This window comes from Ptiloglossa arizonensis, chromosome 4 (assembly GCF_051014685.1).
Source record: "Ptiloglossa arizonensis isolate GNS036 chromosome 4, iyPtiAriz1_principal, whole genome shotgun sequence".
NCBI classification, from domain to species: domain Eukaryota; kingdom Metazoa; phylum Arthropoda; class Insecta; order Hymenoptera; family Colletidae; genus Ptiloglossa; species Ptiloglossa arizonensis.
Window position 1 is genome coordinate 11,902,881 of NC_135051.1, and position 26,564 is coordinate 11,929,444.

Genomic DNA, 26,564 nt, shown 5'->3' on the forward strand with positions numbered 1-26,564 from the left:
AACATTCGCGAATTATTTATCACATGATAGATCTAGTTTCAAGAAGTAACTTTTGTCTGAAAACCTTTCTTCTAACTTATATAATTTCCAAATTGCAACAAGGAAATCGAACATCACTTTCTACTCCTTAAAGTGAATTTGGACAGAAAAAAGAATGCTCTGTATACTCTATACTCTCTCAAAGTTTTAGAATTTTGTGAATTAATGAATATAAATCACCAGAGTCATTAGCATACTTTGTGTTCTAGGATCTAGTTGCCACATCGCAATCATCGATAGTTTGTATGTTTCCTTGAGAGACTAGTTATTCGCTTAGTAGACAGAGACGACGTCTTGTTTTCTCTCTTTAAAGCAAACAGTGAGGCTGTACGAACAGGGACCGACCAGCAACAGAAACACAGTATGTTTACCCTTTAACGGTCCTGTTCGGCCAATATTTTTGAAAACAAGTGTAGTATACTTTACGATGTTTGTCAATTGACTAAAATGTAACACTAGCAGGTAAAATAAATACTTGTGTTGGTGAAACAATAGTAATGCAAAGATAAACTTTCTTTTTATTTTAGTGGTTTCTTCAAATTTATTCAAATATTTATACTAAATGCACTCGGTGATCCACATAATGAGGTTACCCAATATCGTTACTGTTCTTCTTGTGCATTCTGTTAAAGATATACATGCAGGATGAGTTACCAGAGAGTTTCGGGAAAGAACGACATTCGACTGTTTGAGGCAAGATTTAACGATAGATGGTTAGTTTATTGATTAATAAGAATAATAAATTACACAATTGTACTCATCAACATCTCGTCACCGACTGGCTTTCTCCACGTGTTCCTCGACCATTCCTGTTTTTTTCTTTTATCGATTCACGCACACGATCACGATCACGATCACACACACGCATAAACGCACACATACGCATACAACGCTTGGCCACGTGCCGCTTCTCCATCGTGGTCAAATGTCGTTAGTTCTTCCCGTGGTTCTTATCGCTTTCGTTTCCACAGAAATATGCCTAAGTTTAATCTGAAATTGAAAGGTACAATACCATTTTCATAACTCTCGTTAACAGATCCATGGTTTAGAAAGTATTCTCTAGCCACTGTCGTGTCACAGGTTATTGGAATACCGGTTCAATAAAATCACTCAGATCGCACCTATTCCGCAACATCCAGATTTAACAGGTTGTTGATAATTCAACGAGATCACCTATGGTATATTATACTATTAGTCGCTGCGAGTCACGCCAGCGGTTGAAGGCCCTGGCAGGACGAGAGATAGAAGCCCTCAAACGCCAAGCCGGGCAGTCCGTACTGTTGCAGTGGTAGTAGTAGGTAGCCTAGTCCACCATTCGGCAGTGGATTGTCGAGGCTGTCCAGCCACTCCCGAGTGATTCGGGTTTCCCCGACGGCGTCAACTTAACGTGTTACGCCGATGACACGTTAGTGCTGACCGCCGGGAGCCACTAGGGAAAGACCGGGAACAGAGTCTGGCGTGTCGTAAAACGGACCAGAGGGATTGATTTGCCGGTGGCGACTCCGTAGAATCGAGATGCTGGTGATACACGCATCTCAGCGGGAACATCCTTCTCTCCCTGATCCAGGTAGGTGAGACCAGTATCGTGGTAATACATGGAAGTAGTCCTGTGGTGGCACCTCTCATACTCACCACCAGAGGGAAACCGTTTCCCACAAGTTTCCGTACCAGGTATATATACTATCCTTTACCGATCTTCCAATGTCCCGGCGTATAAGGCAAGGCCTGGTAGAATGCCTTACTAATGATTCTGAAGGGTAGATTAAGTGAAATAACTGCGTGCTTAGTAGTATTCTGAGTTGGGTCACGGTTTATATTAGTCACGAGTGGATGTATCAGCGATTAGCAAGTAGCAAGCGAAACAACACTGTCACGATTCTATGCGACTCTTGAAGGGTTCTCGTGAACATTCTCGAAATTCTACCAATTACGTCTATATTTCTTACGTCCTTAACACACTTTCTCGGAACGGCGAGTTAAGGCGGGGAAATCGAAAGTTTGGCGATGTAGTGGGATTTCCTTCAGGCTCGCTATACGTGGCTAATCGGTTGTAGCCCTTTAGATCTTACACGGTGCCTTTCAGAATCCTCGGTTTATGATGCCTGGAATCAGCTGTTGGACGCCTGGAAAAAGCTACGTAATGATTCTTGAAAGAAAGCCCGAAAAAAATTTACTTCCTCAAAAATAGCTTTCGTTGACGCGCGAGTCATAAACAATGCTGGTTATTGCACGTCAGACATTTCGTCAAATCGTACTTTCGGTCACACTTTCTCCATTATATGAATGTGTGTGTGTGTGTGTGTGTGTGTGTGTGTGTGGGCGCGCGCGCATGCGTGCGCAAAAAAAGAGCTGATATTTCTTATCATTTTTGTGTGTTTCTGTTATTCTGTTTCTTAAGATTCTATTTACTTTCAATTTCACAATCATTTGTACAGTATCGAAGTAAAGTCCCAGATGAAACATCTGGAACTAATCCTCAACAGCCATTGACGTTTTGAGGGGCATTTCGGCTTCCTGATCTTATGGTTCGAGAGGATGGTCGGTGACCTGGGTCAGTTCCTCCAAAAACACTGGTGTCCCCTAAAAATTGTGCGAGGATGACCATCGTGGCGATTTTAATGAGAAAGCTCTGCATTTGGTAATTCCAGATTTGAGGAAGAATCCCATACTACTTCCTGTGGTCGAAGGTGTCTTTAAAAGATTTCTTCTTCCGCGTAAAAGAAAGATCCATTCGATAGCCTTGCGTGAGATTCCCGTTTGAATTTGAAACTCGATGGTGATTATAAGACCGTGTTCCATAAGGCTGTGATCGTCCTGTTGGAACTTTCCCCTTACCGACTTGCATGCGGCTTATTACAACAGCCACTGCAAGTACCGCGAGCGAGAGGAGATTCCAGCAGGTAGAGTTATAATTCCCATGACGCGAAGTTAAAACTCTCAAGCGTCAGGCCTAGTAGTCTACGGTACTGCAGTGGCAGCAGCACCTGGTCCAGCTCACCGCTGACCAGTAAACTATTGAGGATACTCGGCCACTTCTGTTGGACATTTTACTAAGTGATATATTAAGAAATTTTACATATTTGATTCACTTTGAAAATTCACTCTTGTCCCAAAGTGACTGGGCAGAGGTTTTCCTAGCCTCACCTACCGAAGGGTGTAGGTGCTATCTGCATATAATTACTTCAACAATACCTACATCGTGTAGGAAAGAAATCAGCTCGTCAATTTCTTGGTAATAGTCATACAAATATGATGTGTTTTGTCCTCAACGGAATATAAAAACCGGTTTTAAGAATAGATGAGATAAGTGTCAACTTGCTTTGCTTCGTAACTATTTTTTGAACACGCTTTAGAAGCGACAATAAACAGACTTCGAAACCGGGACCGTAGTTTAATTTATGAGTCCTCCAATCGTCACTGGACTTCCACATCGTCGAGTTTTTCCAGTTTATCGAATTGAATTTCCCTTTTCTTGGTGAAAGGGGTTTCATTTCACGAAAACAACGCCTTTGGAAATATACAGGGTGAAGTCGAGACCGGTGATATGTCAATTTTCTTTAAACAAATTGTAACTCCACCCTCAGCGAGTTTTCGTCACGGGTAGTCGTCCGAGCCAGATGAGATCGTATCACAACTTTGTAATATTCAGCTCGTGACAAGACCTTGTACAATTCACAAAAATATCGTTGAAGGTTATATTTTAATTTGGTCCACATTTGATCAACAATAATTTAAAATTTCTTCATCGCCATTAGTTTATCGTTGGACGTGTAGTCTTTGGGGACACACAAAAGTACCAGCTACGCACACACGGTACGATTTTGATTAGAAATCGTGTGGACAATTTATGATGAGAAGTATATGAATTTCAACTTATTTAAAAGTTTACTCGAAGCGAATAAGACTAAGGAAGTAAATATGGGATTGTGAAACGAAGACCAATAAATGTAATTGCTAGTATCAACAAACGTTGGAGATTAATATGACTACACTTTGATTAATCCAAGACATTTGTCCATACCACAGAAAAATGTCGAAGCTCAGTGTGACAACATAGAAGAAGTGATAAAGTAGAATCATTTCAACTGGTCGGGAAGCATTCGTATCAGGGAAGAATTCTTGAAAACGAAAATGGTCTTTAGTTTTCCGTCTTATCAGTGTTGTGATCTGTTTGGACAATAAACATCTTGCAAATCAGTGTGGTAACTTGCGATCGTTTCGTATATCCACCACGTAGTGCACTTATGCATCGTGGAATTTGCAACATTGCATAAGTACACAGGGTTACAGAAATTCGTGCCAAGTTATGGAAATATGGTCAGTGGTGGCCAGTTTAATGCTATCTCTTCACCCGACTCGTGTCACAGTCCCGCATACTAAAGCCTCCTTTACACAGAGTATGTTTTCGTACGTGATTCCTAGCAGGCTAGTATGCAGACTACAGTGGGTGCTGAGAACCAGCTGACGGGTCAGACTACATCCTCCCGTGTACAGTTTTCGTGATTGATTCTGTGCAATATTCACTGTATGCTTTCGAGTATGCTAAGATTCTTGGACCACTAAAAGTGGCCAAAATATTACGTGAAGTGGTTAAAGTTGATCTTGGAATGACAATGTTGTATGACTGCGTATGACTCACTATGTTTCGTGTAAAGGGACCTTAAAGCGTTTGGTGGCTGCGTGACATAGATGCACGAAATAATTATACTCCACTAATATATTCCAGTATTATACTTGCGTATGTATTATTACCTTTTATAATTTAAGATATGTTTGGAACTCTTTTTTTTCAAAACATATTTTATTAACCTTTTAAGGCCAGTGGCAATTCAGATTTCGTAAAACTGAAAATTTGTTTACAGCCCATTTCATCCGGTTTGTTGATGTAGACATTTATCCGCGTGTTTCTCGTGAAATTGGCTGTATGGTTTTATTGTACAACCTGTACAAGCAGATGTAGAGACACATGGGACTTGCCTCGTCCCATATAGAAATTGGTCCTATACCTGAGAACCACGGTTAGTTAAAAGCAGTTACTGTATTGAAACTGTATGTACAAAATGAGGTATGTAACATTTGCCACGATTTTTCAGGCACTTTCGATTGTGTAAAAAGAAAGGTTTCGAATAAAAATTAACCAATTTCTAGTTACCTACAAACTGTAATATAAAAAATTCCAAAAACTATTTTTTTCGGTAAATAATTTCGATTTAACGAAAAGCAGAGCTTCTATATCTCTACCGATATTCCTTTAACTTAATTTATAACACAAATGTCATTATCGAACCACCAAGAACCAAAATTGATCTACCATAATGCATGAAATGTCAATCGTATGATCATACAAAGAACAAAGAACAAAGAACTATTGTAACTGAAAACTAATTTGTGTCAAAGAAAACGTTAAATGGGAGAAACAGTTAATCTGAAATTAAACAACAATACCATACTACAAGTTTAAAGACTCAAATACTTAAGATTGCACCTGGAAAATAAATTACAATGGAAGCAACATATACATAAATAAATACAACTTAAAATACATACTAAACACATAATCTGACTAATGTCCAGGAAATTCAAACACAATAAGGATAACAAATTATTAATATAGAAATGTATAATAAAACCAATATGGAGATATGTGGAGCTTTGTGAAATGGCAGTCAAATCTCATATCCATAAAATGGAAAACGTGCAAGTAAAAATTCTCCGTACGATATTAAATGCACCCTGGTACGTCAGGAATGACGGTATCCGTAAAATTTTAAATGTCCCCACTGTCTAGAAGGAAATAAATAAACTCACAAAAGCTCACTACATTAGAATCGAAGATTATCAAAATTCACTGACAAAGAATTACTGCTACAAAGAAATGGCTAGAAGATTGAAATAAAACATCCAAATGATTTACTAGAAATTTGATTTATCTCGTGTAAATCGTTTATTGATCATTGATACTAACAGATTATGTGTGTCTATAGTATTTGTTGTTTAATAAAACAGAAGCCAAATGTTATTTCATTGAAGTTGTATATCGAAGTAAAATTTATGATTTCACGATTTATATATTTTTAAATTTGGTCATCGAAAATAAAGAAACCAATGAATTTCTTAACCCACGTGTGTCTATTTATCGAGTAAGCCAAAATAAGTACAAAAGATTCAAAATTAAAAAATTGGTTGTATTATAAATGAGAATTTATATTTCACATAAAATTTTGCGACTTTATCCAAGAGCAAAAACTATCTTTGCATATATGGAATTGACATTCACTTTATATCCATTTATTATTATAGTCTATTTATTCCAGAAATATATACTAGGTCAAAGATCTTGAAAATTATTGTTTGAGAACACCAACTTTAAAATTTAACGTACAGTGTTACATATATAGGAAGCTTGGTTTAATGTCTTATAAGCTTGATATTGAAATTTGGGATTATGGGTGCGATTAAATAGTAGCTCGGTATTTCTATTTTATCAATAAATCAGACTTATTAATATTCTGGAAGGTATATCTTTTGCGTGCGTTCTTTACGAGATCAGCTTTCAGAGTAAAACACAAATTGCAGTTCGTCATGGTAACACACAAACTCTTATTTTATTGAATAAATATCACGTATCCGTAGAATAGAATTTTCTAGAGAGACATTTTATACATATACAAGCATATACACATACATACATTCGTATATACATATATATACATATACATGCATATGGCTACTAGAGATGATTTTTGTTGTATCATCTTCAGATGGTATTGAAAATTCAACACTTGAAAACTTTTCGAATGTCACAGTAATACTTTACAATTATTCTTTTAGAATATTAAGTTTCGAGAAAGGGAAACAAAAAATCAATTTTTCTTACTTAAAAATTGAATAGATTTAAATTAGTATTCAACAAAGTGACATTTTTCTTCGACCCATCAAAGGAACTAATTGTAAATGCTAAAATTAAATAAATTCGGATTCGTATATAATTAAGAATTGCAATGTTGCCAATAAACCACAAGGAAATATCTGTATATATATATATATATACATGTAACACAAGGAAATTGTTGATATTTTATTCTTTCCTGTGGATATTGTTATTGATACGTAGCATTTAATTATGGAAAAACTTGAATCTCCCTAATTTTAAAACTTAACCTTTTTGATACGTTCACTCTACAATTAGCGATAATATTGTAATACGGTTAGTCAAAACAATATTGCAGGTGCGAACGCCATTACACAAATATCTACGGTATTTGAACAGTTGCATGGGCACTGCGTACATCAATGTTATTTGAACACCATGAATGGTTGTACTGTTTCAGCAACACTGCCGTTTATCTAATCGTTGTAATGCATGTGTATTTAACTGTTGAATGAAATAATTTTTCGCGGTACTTTAACGGAATAAAGTACGTACAACTTTGTAAAACATTTTCATTTTTGAATAAGGAACAAACTAACGTTCTCTGTATTTATATGTATCTAGGTAAACGTTTAAAATGTACACCAATTGTTAGAATATGAGTTGTAACTGCAATTTCAAATTATTTATTTCGTCGAAACAAAGTTATGGTGCGTATGAACCAAAGATACGCAAAATTCGTTTTAGATAACAATTTCGAATACCGAATGAAAGTAAACAATTTTTGATTCGTTATTTGTCCAATAAAAATAACAAATCTGGACTGTGAAATAAAATTAGAATTCACGTTAAACGAATGGAAGTTTCTCCGAATAACGAATAATATGCTACGCTTAAATCGTAACGAAAATTTTTGGAACTGATTTAAAAAAGAAGTTGCCGATTTTAAAGAAATAAATTTAAATTTATCATACGATACGTACGTTTGTGTATTTCAAGCATAGACGATCGCAATATCATTCGATTAACATTTCAATTGTTTGAATAAATCTACTCCATGTCGATGTTCATCGGTCAAATATGAAATAGCAAGTGACATTTGGAAATGATGTGATCATAAATCATAACCATACTGAAATCGTGTTACGAAGTTACAACAGTACGTTCAGGCATGCTTCGTAGCTCATGAACAGTTCGTTGCATGTACTAGACAGTGTTTATTATTCGTTACATGTTGCGTGCTTGTCGTAAAATTATCCACATTGACGGCGAGCAGCAGTACAGATCCAGCATAATATGAATTGCACTCGCTGTTGCGCTCACTCTTCTCGTCATATAGTTTGCACCTGGCTGAGTTTCAGCATAAGATACGAAAGATTGATTCCAGGAAAAAATTCGCCCCTCCGTAGAGAGCACAACGCGGACCCGGAAGTATGCGTTTTATGGAGGGGTTACTCTACCGAATTATAGTTTTTCGAAACTCGAACATGATATTTATTTTATTAAATAATAATTGGAACAACGGTATTAGCGTTCGATTTCAGACGAAGAGTTTACAAATTGGAACATTCGTGTACAAAATCATATTTCGTTGGTAAATTACTCGTATAAGAAATACAGATTTTTCTATCTCTTAGAATGTCTTCAGAAAGAGATCAGGTATCAAAAAAAGGTTCAATTAAAAATTGCATTTATTTTGATATCTACAAAACTGTTTACAAATGATTATCGAAAAATGTATGCTTTTCAAGTTGTCCCACTATCAACCTTTACAGTCAGATTTTTGTATTTTATAAACTTATGCAAAAGTAGTTCTCCATAACCTGTTTTCATATACTTAATTAATTGATGTGTCCTATTTTTTTTAAATAAAAAAAAACTCTATTACTTAATTTGATATTTGGTTTAGCATTTTTTATTAAACATTCTAATAAGCGATATTTATGTCTAAACATATTATGTCTATCAGAGGATGTTTCTTAATTACAATACCTTTGCAAACACATTGTAAAACATTGTTAAATTGAAAATATTTACTGAGAAAACTTCTTTCAATACTCTAGAAACCGTCGCAAAATTTTAGGAATGCACTTTTAATGAAACTTTTTGAATGACTATAACTGCGCATTAGAGTCCGTAGACTTATATTTATATGACATTTTTATTATTACGATGAATAAAATATACCGCTAAAGTTTGATTTTTTATTTTAAGAATCCTCTGTATAAAATAAGCATATATTTGACAAACGTTTCTGAAATATAAACAGCATTTTTATCCCCCAAATAAATTCACTGCGAATAAATTGCAGACTATATTTTTCGGTTCGCGGCAAATATTCGTCACATAAAAGAGATAGAAAACACAGAATATATTTTTCAGTTCGCGTTCAACATTCGTCACATAAAAGGGCTGAAAAACATTATAGTTGACGCTCTTTCTAGGATCAATATCAATCTCGCAAAGAATAACTGTGAACTCGAAACGTTAGCAGCAGGTCAAGAGGAAGATGTTGAATTAAATAGACACTAACAAATTGTCAAAGCAACACACAAAAAATGGTACGCTCCTGAGGGGAGAGAACCCTTTAAAAAATTTCAGATCATACTTACTTTTTAAGTGGAGAAAAGTAATTTTTTATAAATATTGTACATAGTGGCAAGCAAACGACAAAGTATATAATTGCAGCAGATACTTTTGACTCACAATGAAGAAAAACAGTAGTGGATAATGCCAGACTTGCCTAGTTTGCCACAAAAACGGAACGAGACACAATCGTTCATTGATACAATCATTCGACTTACCCAAAAAGAGATTCAAGAACATCTATATAGATATAACACAATCAGTGCGTATCAAAAGGATATTTCTATTTATCAACCATCACCGATAGATTTACTATATGATCCGAAGCAATCCCCTATGTAACATCGAGGCCGAAATGGTCGTCGATGCACTGCTAAATAACTAAGTAATTAGATTTGGATGTTCAGAATCAATAACTACGGATAAGAGCACTCAATTTGGATCTCGTCTCTTCAAGAGATTATGCGAAATATTGGGAATTTGCAAATATCGACTAATGGCCTACCACCCAACCTCTAACGAAATCGTACAATGTTTAGATAGGTAACTAAAAACAGCCGTTAAATACCATGGAGGAAAAACACACAAGTAAATAGTTTACTTATCATTATGCGATATTTCAACTTGACTTGTCCCTAAATAGCTTGTTTGGTTGTTAAATCACTTCTCGTGTAATTTGAGAATGTAGCCCATGTGAAATCACCAATGTTGTTCACAGTTATTGTAGATTATTCGCAGGTCGATTAGAAAATTTCCATAATTGAATAACGACGACAAGCAGTAAAACCTGTTTTATTTGAAAAGTTTAAAGTGAATTCTGAAACCTTCCAACTTCTCAGTTTTTTATAACCTAAATTAGAACTAGTAAATTTAAAAATTTTTTATTTTTAAAATAATGGTAATATATATACTGAATACATCTAATACTTAAACAGTGTGACAAATTTTAAAGTCGTTCAAGAACTGTACTTCTACTAAATATAAACTATATTCCCCGTTGCTACTTTTAATTAGATAAAAATAAATGTTATTTAAAATATTAAATTTAAGAAGTGTTTTCCGTTTATTCGAAAAGAAAATTTTATTTTAAATGAAGATAAATCGAAGAAATGCATTTACTTTAGGGTTCATGACTTAAGAACTTTGAGTACTAAGATTTATTTACAAAGTGTATTAATATGAAAGAAATATATGATCTCTGATGGTTATTATTAATGACATGATCTGCATTAGGATTAAATACACTTTTACACCAATTCAATTTCCTTTCTACTATAATATTGCTTCTCCTTATTTTCTTATTGGTAAATGAATAATACGCATATATGTAGGAATTATTACTAGTTTGGTTATTATAAAATAAAAGGTGGATACAGTTTCAGGTTATATGTATATTGAATGAAATAGTAGAAATGAAACAACAACAAAAGACACAAACTATAACTATGCTGACTACGCTCGACACTGGTTATACAATTCTTTTCTCACGCGAGACAACACGTTCTACCTAATTTCCAACAACAAATGATCCCATATGTGTTTCTCTCGCATCCTATATTCTTAAATGCATTCATTCCCTGCAATGAATAATCTTTAACCTTTCTCACTCCATGCATCTGATCACGTTCACCCAAAATTTCTCAGTCTGGCGTCATCCCAATTGCTCGTTTTTCGCACACTGCCACTTAAAACGCTCTTCTTTCACACCTCGGAAATACTTCACTCTCTCTTCTATCCCAAACACTTCATATTTTCTCCGAATCGCACGAATTTCCTTTCGTCCCCACATATATAACATTCACAATATACTTACGTTTCTAGACATCGGATATCGATAGGACTTTTCAGAAACTGAGGTTACGATACGAGACTCTGGAACATTACTAGCTTTGAAAAACATTTTGAATACTTTGTAAATCACTCGTCATATTTCACTCGATATTTGGATACACGATGAATGCTGTTTAAGCATGAATGCTCTTAAAGTTGATTTGATAGTAACAAGTTTTGTATTTCTGTTCGCTAAAAGCACTTGTAATGCCTCACTCATTTTGCCCAAAATTCGTGACTAATGTATTATAAACCAACGACGTGTCGCGCGCAGTAAGTATTCTTAACCTAGTTCTGTCTCTGAGGTTTAGGTTTCCCGCAATGTGACGTGTGACCTTTCAAGTCGTGCGGAGTTGGTCACTGTCAAAGTTTTGGTGGGTAGGTTTCCCGTATAGTGTTTTTGGGTACTGGGAATCCCATACTCTCCCCTCCATCTTCCACCACGTTAAAAGAAAAGTCTCCTACAACTTGTCCGCATAGAAAATTTGCAAGTTATACGTGGAAAATGTCATTAACGATTTTAACAAACTGTTCGGCAAAAAATATTCCGATCATAATTTTACATTAACATAATGTGTTTAAATGTAACTTCAAGATAGGAGTAACTTTCATTATACATATTTCTTGTTAGTTTTTAAAGACACAATCGAAGTTTTAAATACTGTAAGAAATGTTCTTGCCAGAGTCACGTGAAAAACCACTTAAATAATTATGGGAATCTGTTAACAGTGACAAAATGTGTATATTTAACAAATAAAAACACAACTAGTAACTTGATCCTGATTCCTCTCGTAATTGAGTGACGTATGTTTGATTAAGCGTCTCGGGAAACTGATGGAACCTGATTTCTCCCTCAAATTAACCGCTGCAAGCTTGATTGCTTTTAGAATTGACTGTCTAACTGACTGCTCACACTAAGATTATATACTGATGATTACTTGATAAGTGATTGCTCTCTGGCTCTAGGGCACTGTGACCTCCTGTGACCTCCATATTTTTTTTTATATTTTAAACATTTCCTTCAATAATAACTTGAAAACTTAGATATACAAGATACACGTTCATAGGACATTTTTTAATCATCTTAGTGTGTAGATTTATTCCCTGAAGTATAGGCATGTATTTCTGAGTCGGTTTGCATAATAGCTTTATTTATTTTGTATACGAAGAATGAAACAGGCTGAAATAGTGATTTATACGAAAGTATTTGATTACAAGTATCAAGAATTTACTTTGAACATCATAGAAATGAAACTCGAAATCGTGTAAAATAATTCTCTATATGATTGAAAGTAATGTAATTAAACAGAGGGGAAGGATTAAATGTTTGAACAAAATTCTCTGAACGTGATATTTTGAAACATTTACAACAACAAGATTTTCAGTCCTATTGCAGTCTTTCTTTCAACTTTGTAGAGAAAAGGAGGAGAAAAAAAGAAGAAGGGGGCTCTCAACGTCGTGTCGTTCTTTAATTTCAGTTTCTCGCTTTTTAGACAACCATTTCTCTTGAGTTGTATTCAGAAAACGTTTAAAGACTAATCACTTAACAGTAATTGTTCAGCAACTTTCCCAATTCCTTGTTGTATTTATCACAAGAAGAAGAAGAAATAATGTTACAGGAATTATTAGTATTAAATAATTAATTGTAAAAAATTACAATTATGACGTCAGTAATCTCTTTATTTTTCTATAACAATTCGTTCTATAAGTATACAATGCCAGTGATTTTTAAATATTTTATTATTTGAATTAATTCAAAATTAAATTGGTTTTAAATACACACAATTGCTTAAAAGAAGCTTTTAGTCAAATTAAATGTTTCTAATACTCTCGTAATTGTTTTAGAATTATTCCATTGATAAAATTAATATCTGGTGATGCGTTATTTTTAACGTTTTTGATCGTGTGAAGAAGTTCATTGTTGGTTACGTTAGGTTTATACCATTATAATATTATTATAATGTTCGTCCTGTAATTTCCTTTGGTTGCACATGTTCGGTTGTCTGAATTACCATCGTTGATTATGTGTGATGTATAAATAATTGACAAATCCCTGTACTTCCTCTTCGTCTCTTCTTGCCCATGTCCCGTCAGTTTGTTTAATTTCAGGAGTTGCTCTTGTCGATCATTTCGTTTTATTTGTAGCTTTCTAGAGATAAAAATTAATATTTTCATTTGCAGAGAGTGATTCCAGATATTTTACGAATTCGCCGTTATTGTGGTTTTTTATTCCAATTTTAAGTTCTTTTGTTTTTATTTAGACACTTTTAATTTTCTAAGGTTTTACATTTTTGCCATTTTGCTTTCGCTATTTTCTTTTCTTTGATTTCATCGAGAATGGTAGATGGTATTGTTTTATTTTGCCTTCTCTCTATTCTAAATGAAGTAGTTACCCAACCATAAGTGGAATATTGCAATTAATATTATTTTCAACTAGTAACTTGAAATTTACCCAATCAGTAGTTTCGTTGTATAATGAGTTTATATTGTTGCATACAAGTTTTCTAGTGTATTCTATGATTAAAGGTATGTAGTAAGAACTAAAGTCAAAACTAGTAATATACTTGTGCTAAGCCGTTTTATAATTGCAAAATCAATGGCCAATATGTTGATTATCCTGCTAATAACATATTAAGATTGTTACATTTAAAAAATTTTTTACTATTCTTCCTCTTGATGTAATGGTTATAATCCCTCGTTGCCCAGGGTTTCAAAATATTGTTGCCACATTTCTTAGCCTATTGTGGGCATTGGTGGCTATTGCGGGAATACAAAATTTATTCGTTGATAGCTTAGGTTGCCTACAGCAGCGCTATTCAACGTAGGTGGTTTAATGTACCCATATTATAAGAGAAACTACGCAATATTAAAATATAACCGCAAAAAGTTAGCGTTCCGATCGTAAGAAAGCTTACAAACTTTACGCACGAAGTATGTATTAGTGTCGTATTCAGGTTGAAATGGAGGAACCCCACAGATCTTATGATCTGGCTTGGACAGTGTTAGTCTCTATGTGTTGATAACTGGGAGCTTCTCGTTCTTCTTTCCTCTACGCTCCCACCATTTCTAACTCACTCTTGTTCTACCAAGTCAGGGAATGGTAAGAGACAACCGAAGCATTGATACTTTGTCTCGTACTTTCTTACGAATGTCCGATACTCGACCTTCTTCGTGCAATAATGTTTTGTCTGTTCTGTGCCATTTTTCGCTAGGTTTTTGTCCTTCTGATTCATTCTTATCTCGTTCATCTTTGGTAAGAAAAAAACGAGAAACAACGGCTCGAAAATCGTATTTTCTCTAGGCTATCTACTACACGGATCAGTCCCTGTGTTGTCTGCTCTGAACACATAAATATTGTACATTTGACTATAGAAATTTATGTCAACTTAGGGGAGTATGATAAGTTTGAAACTACGCCTGATTCTGACACAGATTGCTTTACAATATTTACAATTCAAAATAGATTATTAATGTAAGGATTAGCTATTGTTTAACGATTATTTTCAAAATAGGAAGAGTATGTATGATACACAAATAATGCTCTGTCAATAGTGCTGAAACAAATCTAATGAACTTAATGAATTTAATTAATAAATAGCCAATCTATATCAGGCAGCACCATATAATGCATTCCAGTAGGGGTCTATTAGACCCCCGCGCGCCTACTTAAGAGTTAAGTATATTAAAAGATTAAAGATTAGAAGGATTAACCTTCAAGGATTAAGGGATTACTGAAATGATTCTATCGCTCAGTAAGATACCCAATACTTTTAAAGCATTAACGTATTATATAAAATATATAAGACGTTTCTCAAATGGAGATTACATTGACTAACATTTTGCTTACCAAGTTCGTGCAAACAAATGCATATTTTTTGAGAAACAATTTAACTGCACATAATGAGAGTTTACGTACGATTTTTTGAATTTTTGTTCCACGTAATCCCTTAGCAGGAATTCTGCACACCTTTAGGCCATCTTAAAAAATATCATTCAAAGCGATGCCATTAGAGACCTAAACAAATGGCATTTAAAATAAAATTAATGTCTTTTTTATAGTTTATATCATTATAAAATAAGCCATAAAAACTTATATCAATCAAATGTTGACATTTTTCTGTTGATGTTTTAAGATATGAGTAATATTTGAACGCGTCAGTGTCCTAACCTCTTAATCAAATCACGTCTACTCTCTACATGAGCCAAGAAGAGACTCGCACGTAAATAATGATATCATCGAATATACGTCTCCCATTACACATTACAAAATGGTACAAATTAAGATGTTTTTGTTAATGAGAAAAGAAGAGAACATTTGTTAAAACTCGTACAGCAATATAACACGTGTATGCATTTTAGTGATTGTCATTTATAGTTTGGTAATAAATGCAGCTAACATAATAATTGGCGTCATCAATCTTCGCATTGCTCTTCATAGCACGTAAGGTGTTAAATGAAACTAACACTTGCTTTTTGAGATGTTATTCTTATTGAAAACATCTTTAAGTAAAACATAAAGGAACTAATTAAAAAAGTTTATCATTGTAGATAAGTGTTTCGTTATATCGTAATATCAAACGCTCAAAATATTTAAAACTCATGAAGCAAAAAATACGGAAAATAATATATGTAGTAAGCGATGTTTCTTTCTATTTTCTTCCATTTAATTTTCTCGATTCCACTTAATCGTCTATTCAATATTTCTTAATACTGTACATTTTATACGTTCAGACAAATCAATATATATTTCATTCATCCAAGATAGTTTATCAGTCTTTTAATTATTCCGATACTATCGCAATAACTTTTAAATGGACAATCCTGCGACCACTTCGTAAAGCAGCTCCTTTGTCGAGCTCCTACAAGGGTCTGGTGAAAAGTGCAACCGGATTACACAACTTTCTCGACTTCTTTACAAGGCGGTACTTCGATTTGTACCGTTCTCTCGTGATGCCACGAATCAAGCGGAAATACTTTACTTTCCGAGCACTTAACTGCAATGCTTTTAGTTTCACCCACCAATTAAACTCAACGAGATTCCATTTAATACTCTTACACATTACCAAAAATCAACGACAATTACGTTAAAAACGAAACTATGCGATTTCCCATAGAAATTTGGAATTGTGAACCAAGACCAAAGGAAAACGAATCACACATTCTTATGAAATCATCTTCAGAACACGAAGAATATAAAGAAGGCACTTATGGTCGAATTTATAGAGAAACAACTGAAAGTTGATAAACTTTGAGGAAATATTAAAAAACTTTGAAATCGGCTGTTTTTAATTACTTTTTTCATTTAAAAGTGTACTGTGGAACAGACAAATTAATGAAATCGGATAATGAACTTGAAATATGACTTTTTAGATCATCTTTTATGAAATTATACGAATACAATATTCTTTTAGAGGGGAATAAAACGATGCCTAAATATTTTGTAATTTAATGATTCGTTCTTAAACATAATTTATCGCTAAATAGAACTAGAGAGAAAAACTTTTTTTTATCATAATGTTTGCCTCTTGGAACAGTTTAACTGTGTTCTTAACAGTTTATTCATAGATATATCTTTAAAACAATTATCCGGTTTAATTGATCCATTCTGTATAATAGTAGATTTATTATTTTCTAACCTTATTCTGTAGCACAATTTCAAAATTAGTTTGCATTAAAATTCGAACATAGTAACAAGATCATGAAAACATTGGTCCCATCGATAAAGAGTACTGTCCTCCAAGTTGTCGATATTTCTGTCCTTTGATATGTCACGAACTCGTCCACTTCACTTCCTGGTATCATTATATAAACGACAGCATAACCAATGCAATTTAAACAACTCTAATCATCGCTATTTTTTATATTGAACAATTCTTGTTTCCTTTGTCGTATTGCCAGTAAATAAACATTCACTTCATCCCGTTAACCTAAGTGATCACAGGGAACTAAGTTCTTAATTTAATATGCAGAAAGAACAATCGGTTTTATTCTTCGGAAGAGCAAATCGAACGAAATATACAAAATGTGAGCTATTACATTTCTTTTGCTTTCATAGTGGATAAACACGGTTGTTAACCAAAGAGCGAGACCTGTCATCAGGATACCATCGTGCTCACTAGTCAAGGTAAATTTGACCCAAAACCCTTGTAAACGTTCCCATGTACCGGGGCCTTGTACCTGCAGAGGACGTAATTTACATATCCACTTAGCGAGTTTCAGGCTCTAACCGTCTGGTTTGCTACGAACTGGCCGAACATGTCTACATTCCTGAACGAAAGAGGTAGCCGGGTAAATGAATGGTCCCGACGACTACATAAGGTCTGTTGGGAGGAATACGGAAGACGTTAATCAAAGGTAAATCGTCGTTCCACAATTCGAAACCGATTCTTCAAAAATGCAATACGAAGTGGTCACAAATAAGAAAACAGAAGTACCACTGAATTTGATGGTCGATGTAAATGAAATAGAATTTTTTAAATTTTCACTTTATGACATCAAGGGATTCGTCTTACATTTTAAATCAGTGGTGCAACATAGTAATTCATACTTTTGTGTATACTTTTCACGCTTTTGCTAACGAAGTAATGACGACGAAAAATATCGAAGTGTATCAGAATGGTTTGTTGCAAGAATATTAATTTCGAACATAAATGTATCGATGGTATTAAAACACGTCCGAGTCCCATTATTGATATTTGCACAGTGATTTAAAAACCGTAGCTACAAATTACTTGGGTTGTCCAAATGTAGCGAACTTGTGCAATAATAGATATTGATTTGTGCTTAAATTAAGATTATTTAAAGTGGACACTAAATTAGTTTGTTACGAAAAGGTCTACTGATAATTATTATTCAGTTATTTTGATAGTGCAATTTCTATTCCAATTGTCTTTTTGACTGTTCTTGGATGTGCTAACTGTTTACTAGCCTTTGTTACTTTTTGACAGTTAATAGAGGAAATATTTGATTGATTAGAAAGAGACATGATAATGACAATAACGTAACACTATGAATTTAACTATGTTTGATGAATTCAACTAAATTTATTTATTTAGTAAAGAAACTTCACAAAATAATATACCACTCTTTAGTTTTAAAATAACTTTTTATAAAATACGATGCATCTAATGCAGTGTCAGCCAATCTATGTGTTTCTTTCTTTTGTAACGAAAAGAAGCTGTAGAAAAATTTCTTTCACTTTGCGTAGATGTTGTCTTAATCGTATATAAAACATCCAGAAGTTTTTATAAATTGGGTGTCGTTCTTCCACTGAATTCAAAAATATTGAATTCCATTTTTAGAGCACGAAATTGATCTTCTCTCGAGTTAACGCTGATTCCTCGTAGGCTACCTGCAATTACTAACTCTGATTGTTTTGTTAATGACAATTTTTTAATTTGACTCATACGTGTACGTAAATATTTGTAGTTACACATGTATATAAATATTGCTTCACTTTATTAAATGATAATTAACAGTTGTGATTATTTTCAATTTATTACTATTTCGAATGGATAAACTCTGTTTACTTGGATAGTAACGAAAAAATGTGCGAAGTGGAGAAAACTTTGCACAACAAACTGAATGCAAAAACCTTTCTGAGAGGTTTAATTTTTGTTGTAGCAGTAATTACAGCTGTTTATACTCAAGCACTTACCTCGTGTCTGGCACAATCATGACTCGATGTCGGGTAAAAAAAACAGGAGTTTCCGTTGCTGAACATGCACGTATACATAATATAAGCGGTAATGTCCCTCGCGAGAATCCGGCTAACACCAATGATAAGGGAGTAGCACTTTCCTCTGCAATTTGCCTTTAGATACTATCCACGAATTATTTGTGGTTGCCGCTAGGACACTTTCCATCGGCGCTACTATAATGATTCTAAATATACGCATCCTAAAAACTTACGTGTAAAGTTCTTTTTCATTTATCGAGAGCTATCTGGTGTGATACGCGTAAAACGTAATAAAATTTCCTGAATAAGTGTTGATAATGTACATCTGTACATTTTAATTGAATAACCAATAGTTTTTGAGCGAATGTCGATATCGCTTTTAAAAGTCAATAATTACAATAGATAACAGAATTATTTCCCCTCCCACCTAATGTATATGTTTATGTAGGTGCAAGCGACACATTAACTTCAACCGGTGCGTTATAGGTAAAAGTGCAATTATTGTCAACAATGGAAATAATCCAATGACGTACTCATTAATATCGATACGTACCAACTCAACATTTTTTGTATCGATACAATTTTGACATTAAGTATTACTATTGAAAATTGCAAAAGACAACGAGGTAGCAAGTGATGTGCGTGATACCAGTCTTTCTGATAATTTTTAAGTAATTCGCTGCTTCAGTACTTGTTTAAAAGGTTCGATATGTATCGAAAGATCAGGGGTTCGAAATCAATGTACGATACCGGTGATAATTTGATTTAAAAACTGAAATTGTCCAATAACACTTTTCTTCGAAAATACGAATTTCAATAACGTTACGCAGAGAATGTTTAACAATGAAATTAACATGTATGCGAGATGTACAATAATGTGTGATCAGTAGAAAAAAGAAGTTGTTTCATGGCAGTTGATGTATTCGTACCGTTATTAATCTCTACAGTTGTTACTTCATTCTGTGTAGTAAATAATTCGTTTAAATGATTTGTAATTACAGAAGCTGCATAACTTTCAGTCAATTCTTTTATAATCTTTTGACCGATCAAAATAATCACGTGACGTGGTTGATCTTGTAGTTGTGTTAAGAAAGTATGACGTGAAACCGAGTGATGTTTGCATGGAAGAATGAGTATGACGAGTGTACATGAAATATTCTGTCGACGAATGGGGATTAGAGTTCGAAGTATGAAAATGAATGTGCATGTGACGAATGTGTATAAACAGTGTATGTATGCTATAGCTTGAAGAGCAAGTAGGGATAGAAAGAACGAAATATACAAACAGTAGATAACAAAGTGTCAAGGAGAGAACAACACAGAGTGAGTGAGAAAGTTGATCCATGGATCCATTACGCAACAATCGCAACAAGAACAATAAGAAGCAATTTCATATATTCGCATAGAAATGTTTATACGTGTAAAAGGTCTATTGCACCAACAATTTTGTATTAACGTAGAAAAATAAATACTCGTAGTAGTCGCATTGCTGTGCAGAATTTGCTATCTTAATCAGGTTCAGCAGCGCGTCTTGTGTGAATGGTAATCAAGTACAGCTTCTATCAGCGTACCGTGCTACAAACGCCATGTTGGATACCCTGCTAGGAACCATGCACGAAAACACAATTCGTGTAAAAGGGGCTTTACCGTTCGCAGGCGTGGCAAACAACCGATATTCTACACGTGAATTTCGTCACCGACCCCGAGTGTTCCTCGTCGCAATTTCCCAAAATTTGAGTCTACAGAGAATCTTTGCCAGATTAGATCCAGAGACTGACTGGACAAGCAAACTATTCCATCAGGATGCGTTCATTTATTTAGATGGTACTGTACTTTTGTCGCTCAAAGCATAACGCGTTATTAAAAGTTAGATGTTTATGCGAGATCGTACAATTTTGTCAGCTTCCGTAGAATTCTAACTTGATTTCCAGCAATTTCTATCTGTTCCCCAAATTAAAACATTCTCCAGCAAACGAAATATTTGAGGATGTAGAGAACATGAAACACAATGTGACAAGGTAGTTGGTTATTCCGAAAGCTAACTATAACGAGTATTTCCAGAAGTGAAAGAATCGCCCGAAAAAGATTATAACTTTCAAAGAGGAGTATTCTAATGGAAAAATTGTCGTTATTAAGCAGGATTACCTTTTTAAATAAAAAAACTAAAACATATGGAGTATACTAATCAGATTACTGTGATCGAATGTCATTGAATAATGAAAATTAAAATTTTTATGTTTCTCTTAATATGAACACTGCCAATGGATTAGCAATGTCTTGCTGATGAAAATGTGTTCAAATAAAACTTCATTCGAAAGATCACGTATTTGTAAAATTTAAAATTGATTCGTGTTATACACAATTAATAGTAGCCCAAATATGGTCGTGTGTGGACGTATTTTCATCAGAAAAACTTCATTATCCAGCATAATGATGGCACGACAGTGAACTCATTAAGTATTTATATTTCTGGTCTGAGAGTATAAGTAGACAAAAAAATATATCATTTTATTAAAAAGAAAAAAACGAAATTGTCCTTTGTGTTTCCTCTACATCTTCGTCTTGAAGCTAAGTTACAAATTACAATGTTTTTTTTCTTATTTATAACTATATAATACATAACAGTACTATAAAATTTAAGTACTTACTTTATCATTCTTAATTTTAAAATCAAAAACATTTTTTTCTATATTAGTTCTAGATTTCCATTATGGTTTTGTGGCGGGACTACCCACACTTGCCATCAGAGGGAAACTCATCGTTTCCCGCAAGTTCTTGTACCTGCTCCGATCGGTAGATATATCGTCCCTTACCGATCTATCAATATCCCGGCGTATAAAGCAGGACCTGCTAGGATGCCATACTGATGGGTCTACTAGCAGACCCGGGATGAAATGCCTCTCCCTTCCTTTTTCTCGCTTTCCTTCCTCCTACCTTCATTACCAAAAATTAGGACCACCAGTTCCATTATTTAGCATAGGTTAACGTAATATATTACTGAAGATGACTTAAGTGGAGGGTAGAAACGTTTAATAATATATCAATTGAATTGTACTTGGAATTACTATAATTGTTTGATTTTATTATTAACAAATACGTCATCGATCTTTTCTTGACACTTTCTCTTTGATTCGAATTTTGAGAAAAATGAATTACCTTGTCCCATGTTAGTCTCACTGTCGACATTTTGCTTGATTGCATCGTTTGGATCAGGGATGGGGAATTTCTTTTCCATTAGAAGTTCCACACCAATCTACCGTTTCTCCTCTCTATCGAACACATCGTATTACATACAGTTGTCTTTCTTTTTCTACTTACTGACCTCCATTCTATCATTCGTTGACGTTAAAACAACAAACTATCGAAAACCACGTCCCATCCTCTCAGTTTCTGCATTTCTTATACACAGACCCGCGGGGCGCCAATTCCTCATCCCAGGTTTAGATGAAAGAACAACCTAAGAAACGATGTTTGTTCGCACGCAATTTTCGCTCGCATTTTTCTTGTGTCGTGTCGCGTATGTATTGTATTATAGAAGAACGGTCTTACCAATGATTTGACAATATTTTCTCGATGAATATGAATCAAAATTCAACCACGTTCGAAGGAGAATGTATTTGCTAAATTTAGAAATGGTTCGTATTGCGGGATCGTATTAAAAATACAGGATACCTGTTCAAATGGAAATAATTATAAATTAATTTTAAAAAGTTCCAATTGATACAAGCCGATGAAGCCGTGAATCGAATTGGAGTGAAATTTCTATTGGAGCAATACCATCCAGCGTAATGACCCCTCGTATGTCTATTTGTCTATCTAACTGTACATTTCTTTTTCGCAGCATAACTAATTACTTACGTTATCAAAGAAACAGTTTGGTACTAAAGAACCAGCCATGAAAAGGCAGCGTCTCTTTCATAAGAAAGCCAATGGACGTCTTAAGTCGCATTCAGACGAGAATGAGAAGATTCTAGAGGTTTCACGAGGTCTAACTTGGATGGAACTGTATTAGAGTATACGAACGAACCGGTACTTCTTAACATTCGACGCCTATGGTGTGTCGTAGACGAACCAATGTACAACTAACATTGGAATAGGTAAAAGAGTATAGTATAGACCGTTTAAATTCGCTGGAAGACAAGTTTAAATATTCAAGTGGTAGAAAAGGAAAATCTCCAAATCATTAGAAATAGCAATAAATTCACCATAAACCGTGAAACACAAAAAAACAACAATGTATGAAACTGCTAAAGAAAGTGTAAATGTTTGACAACATTGAAACCGTAAAATTCAATTCTGATGAGGTTAACATTGATACTGGTATAACGGTGAATTTAGTTGCAAATTCAATGAAAAATAGGCAAATTAACAACATTATGATTATGTATATTGTTCAATCGTGTCTAGATTCGCTAATAATCTTGTCTCCGAGTCATCAGCTTATCATTAGTATTAACATTACATTACAGATGAGAAATCGTTGACGTTAATGCGATGTCATGACAAGCGTGTATCGATCTTGTTCGGTTGATATGCCCGTATTTGGGGATGACTAAAGGGATTTGTGAGCATAAACGGAGACAACTGAACCGGTAATCGGATCAAGTTGGATCCAAAATCCAGTTTTTCCTTGGTAATTTTTCAGTGCGTTTGTTACGCGTCACCGACTTGTCTATTGCAGCTGTATTTAGTTGAAACCCGCTTGTAAATTATTTAATATTGTGGTATCGGAATTTTCCATTCCCACTTGAGCCTGCTTCGAGTGGAAGCTTAGAATAAGATACATTGCGTGCGAATGGACCTGCGTTAAGATAAACACTTGGCGCCGAACTGTCGCCAGGTTTTCCGAAGGACACGAGCGACCCTTTACAAGGGGTCGTGCAAGATAACCGAGCGTGAGAATGCGCGAGAGCGAAAGGAAATGCGTGTGATCCGGAGAAAATATAGAGTGTTTGGAAAATACGAGCGATTGAGATGGGTGAACGTGACCAGATGCCTGAAACGAGAGAGCTTGAGGATTAGAATGAAAGGAAATGAATATGCGTAAGAGTATAGGGTGGGAAAGAAGCGTGTTTGGGGCAGTAGGAAAAGAGAGTTGTACAAAGATGGTAACGACGCGTGCTGAGGGCACTAAGACGATTAGTTTAGTTTTGTAACAATTAATCTACTTTTAGTATACAAGGAGAAATCTATTTTAATACCGCGTCTTAATATAATCAAATACTATCTAACAATATGAAACTAGAGCGATATACCTTAGCGTGAGAATAAATTGTATGTATGTGTATATATATATATATATATATATAATTTAATTAATACGTTTATTCAAACACGAAATATAATAAATATATTTTAATACTAAATGATTTCAGTCATCCATCTTGTCTGATAAAAAGCTCCAAGTAGAAAAAACGTACTTCCTTCATCTTACTCGAGCTGAAGTCTAAATAGTATTAATTGTTACATGTCTTGAAACTTTTTGTGATAATAATCTTTAACGCTTAACAAATAATCGAATTGATCTATTTTCAGCCATGTCTTCTGAAATTCTTTAAATATTGTTACTTCAGAATTTGAAGATTTTGATATTTTTTCTTTAAATGCAACTTTTAATTCAATTTCATAAATACCTAGGACAATAAAAATGAAACAGAGTACAATATAGACCCAATGGCGTCAGTCTAACATGCTACGCTGACAGCACGTTAGTGTTGTGTTGGTCGTCGGGGGCCATTGAGAAAGGGCAGTCAAAAGCTTGTTTCATTTACTTTCTCACACTACATACGTGCATATAACAAATGCGAGCAGGTGAAAAATCAATAGATAGATACTTCATTCTATCATGAAGTGAGGTGTAAAATGACTAGTAGATATGCATAATGAATTTTTTTCGCTGTAATGTATTATTAATACAACACCTATATAATAATTAGAATATTTCAACACACGAAAGCATCATGGTTTGTATTTAATATAAAAGTTTTTGTTGTTGGGGACCGATAGATTTCATGAAACTACGTATATATTACTGAAGACTACTTAAGTGGAGGGTAGAAACGTTTAATAATATATGTATAAATTGAATTGTACTTGGAATTACTATAATTGTTTGATTTTATTATTAACAAATACGTCATCGATCTTTTCTTGACATTTTCTCTTAGATTCGAATTTTGAGAAAAATGAATTACCTTGTCCCATGTTAGTCTCACTTTCGACATTTTTCTTGATTGCATATGTTACAATGTTTCGTTAAACTAGTCCAGGGTTAAAACATTCGAACGAATTGAACAACGTAGCTGTTCTTAATAAACAAGTATTCGGAGGTAGTAGACCGCTCCTTTGAGCGAAAATTTCGAATATTCGTTGCGTTTCATCTTCGTACATTCAACGTGACAGTTCGCGCTTTGATAACTCCACAAAAAAGGCTCCCACGAGCCTGGAATTGAGATACGCCCACCAGCGTGTACGTATAGAGACGATCTATACGGACACGCGATCTACAAGCGCGATACCGGGATGGAAGCCCCATGTACTCACACCGGTTGGTAAGAAGCCTTTCTAAACCTCTACCGTCTCCGCAGGACACTACGCGAATTGATTAACCGCAACTCACACGGTAAGTAAAAACTCTACCTTTCAATATGAAGCCACCAATTGCCACCATCTGTCAACCCTGGAGTTTAGGAAGGACTGGGGAATGGTCAACTCTGTCAACATCTTCAGGCGACGCCTGTGGTAACATTTAAGCCACGGTGAAACCTTTGTGACGCTATCAACACCACTTCCAGTTGAGTTATCTTGCAGTTCTTAGTACTGGTTAATTAGCACTTCCAGTACGTGAGAGCGGTGCACCCTGCTTCAATCAGACTCGCATTTCTAAAAGAGCCACCCTAGGGGCCATATCCCTTGCAGCTGGTCTTGCTGATAAGTCGTGAACTGCAGTCTTCCAAGTTGTTAATTATAATTAATCTTGCAAGATGTTATTCCCAAAGCACAAGGACGTAAAAAATATACGTGCAAAACTAGTATTATATATTGGAAAACTAAATTGTTATCTCGTTAGTCATCTTCATTAGATTGAGTTACATCTGAAAGGTCAAATCTCTAAAGCATAATAGTTACAAATGTAGGTTTTTTGAATCCACGGACGCAAGATTATTTACGATGGACGCTGACATTTAATATCTTGGTCACTAGATTCGATAATATACAAATAGAATCTTCAAAGTTTCACAATTTCTTCAATCACTGTTGAAACCCTTTCTCTTATATATTCGATGGAAGATTGATTTCGTTCCTTCTTCTTATCGCGTAATATACCGGGTGGCACATCAAGATTTGCCAGATAAATTACTTGGAAACCGTTTGTTGTGTGAAAACGTACTGCTGTGATTAGTTTCTTTCCACTTCGCTTTTTTATTGAAATGCGAAGGTCATCTTAAATTTTTTAGTCGCAATGTATAAAATTTGATCCTGCTATTAAAAATTGTATGAAAAACCGAGTAAAAAGTTATAAATGTACATAGATTTAAAAATGCTTACCGAGACATCCAT

General features: G+C 34.5%; 2 protein-coding genes and 1 long non-coding RNA gene across 11 annotated transcripts in view; 1 reads left to right on the plus strand and 2 right to left on the minus strand.

Moving 5' to 3' along the window:
* LOC143145643 (cyclic nucleotide-gated channel alpha-3) overlaps nucleotides 1-26,564 on the minus strand; it is a 289,694-nt gene that overhangs the window by 179,348 nt on the left and 83,782 nt on the right. The gene's annotated exons all lie outside the window — the stretch shown is intronic.
* LOC143145645 (uncharacterized) lies at nucleotides 18,560-19,348 on the minus strand. 2 transcript variants are annotated; one of them, XR_012991744.1, is made up of 3 exons: nucleotides 19,238-19,348; nucleotides 18,984-19,128; nucleotides 18,560-18,677 (listed from the first exon to the last, which is right to left on the minus strand). It is a non-coding gene; the product is annotated as an uncharacterized LOC143145645 (long non-coding RNA). The 2 variants fall into 2 exon arrangements; XR_012991743.1 differs by having other exon boundaries at nucleotides 18,590-18,686.
* On the plus strand, nucleotides 20,326-24,269 carry LOC143145644 (uncharacterized). 3 transcript variants are annotated; one of them, XR_012991742.1, is made up of 5 exons: nucleotides 20,326-20,431; nucleotides 20,502-20,828; nucleotides 21,700-22,802; nucleotides 22,873-23,101; nucleotides 23,474-24,269. XR_012991742.1 is itself a non-coding variant. In XM_076309212.1 (3 exons), the coding sequence occupies exons 1-3, from the start codon at nucleotides 20,413-20,415 to the stop codon at nucleotides 21,987-21,989; spliced, it is 636 nt and encodes a 211-aa protein (XP_076165327.1). In that variant the 5' UTR covers nucleotides 20,326-20,412; the 3' UTR covers nucleotides 21,990-24,269. The 3 variants fall into 3 exon arrangements, 1 of the variants encoding a protein (XP_076165327.1); XR_012991741.1 differs by having other exon boundaries at nucleotides 21,700-23,101; XM_076309212.1 differs by having other exon boundaries at nucleotides 21,700-24,269.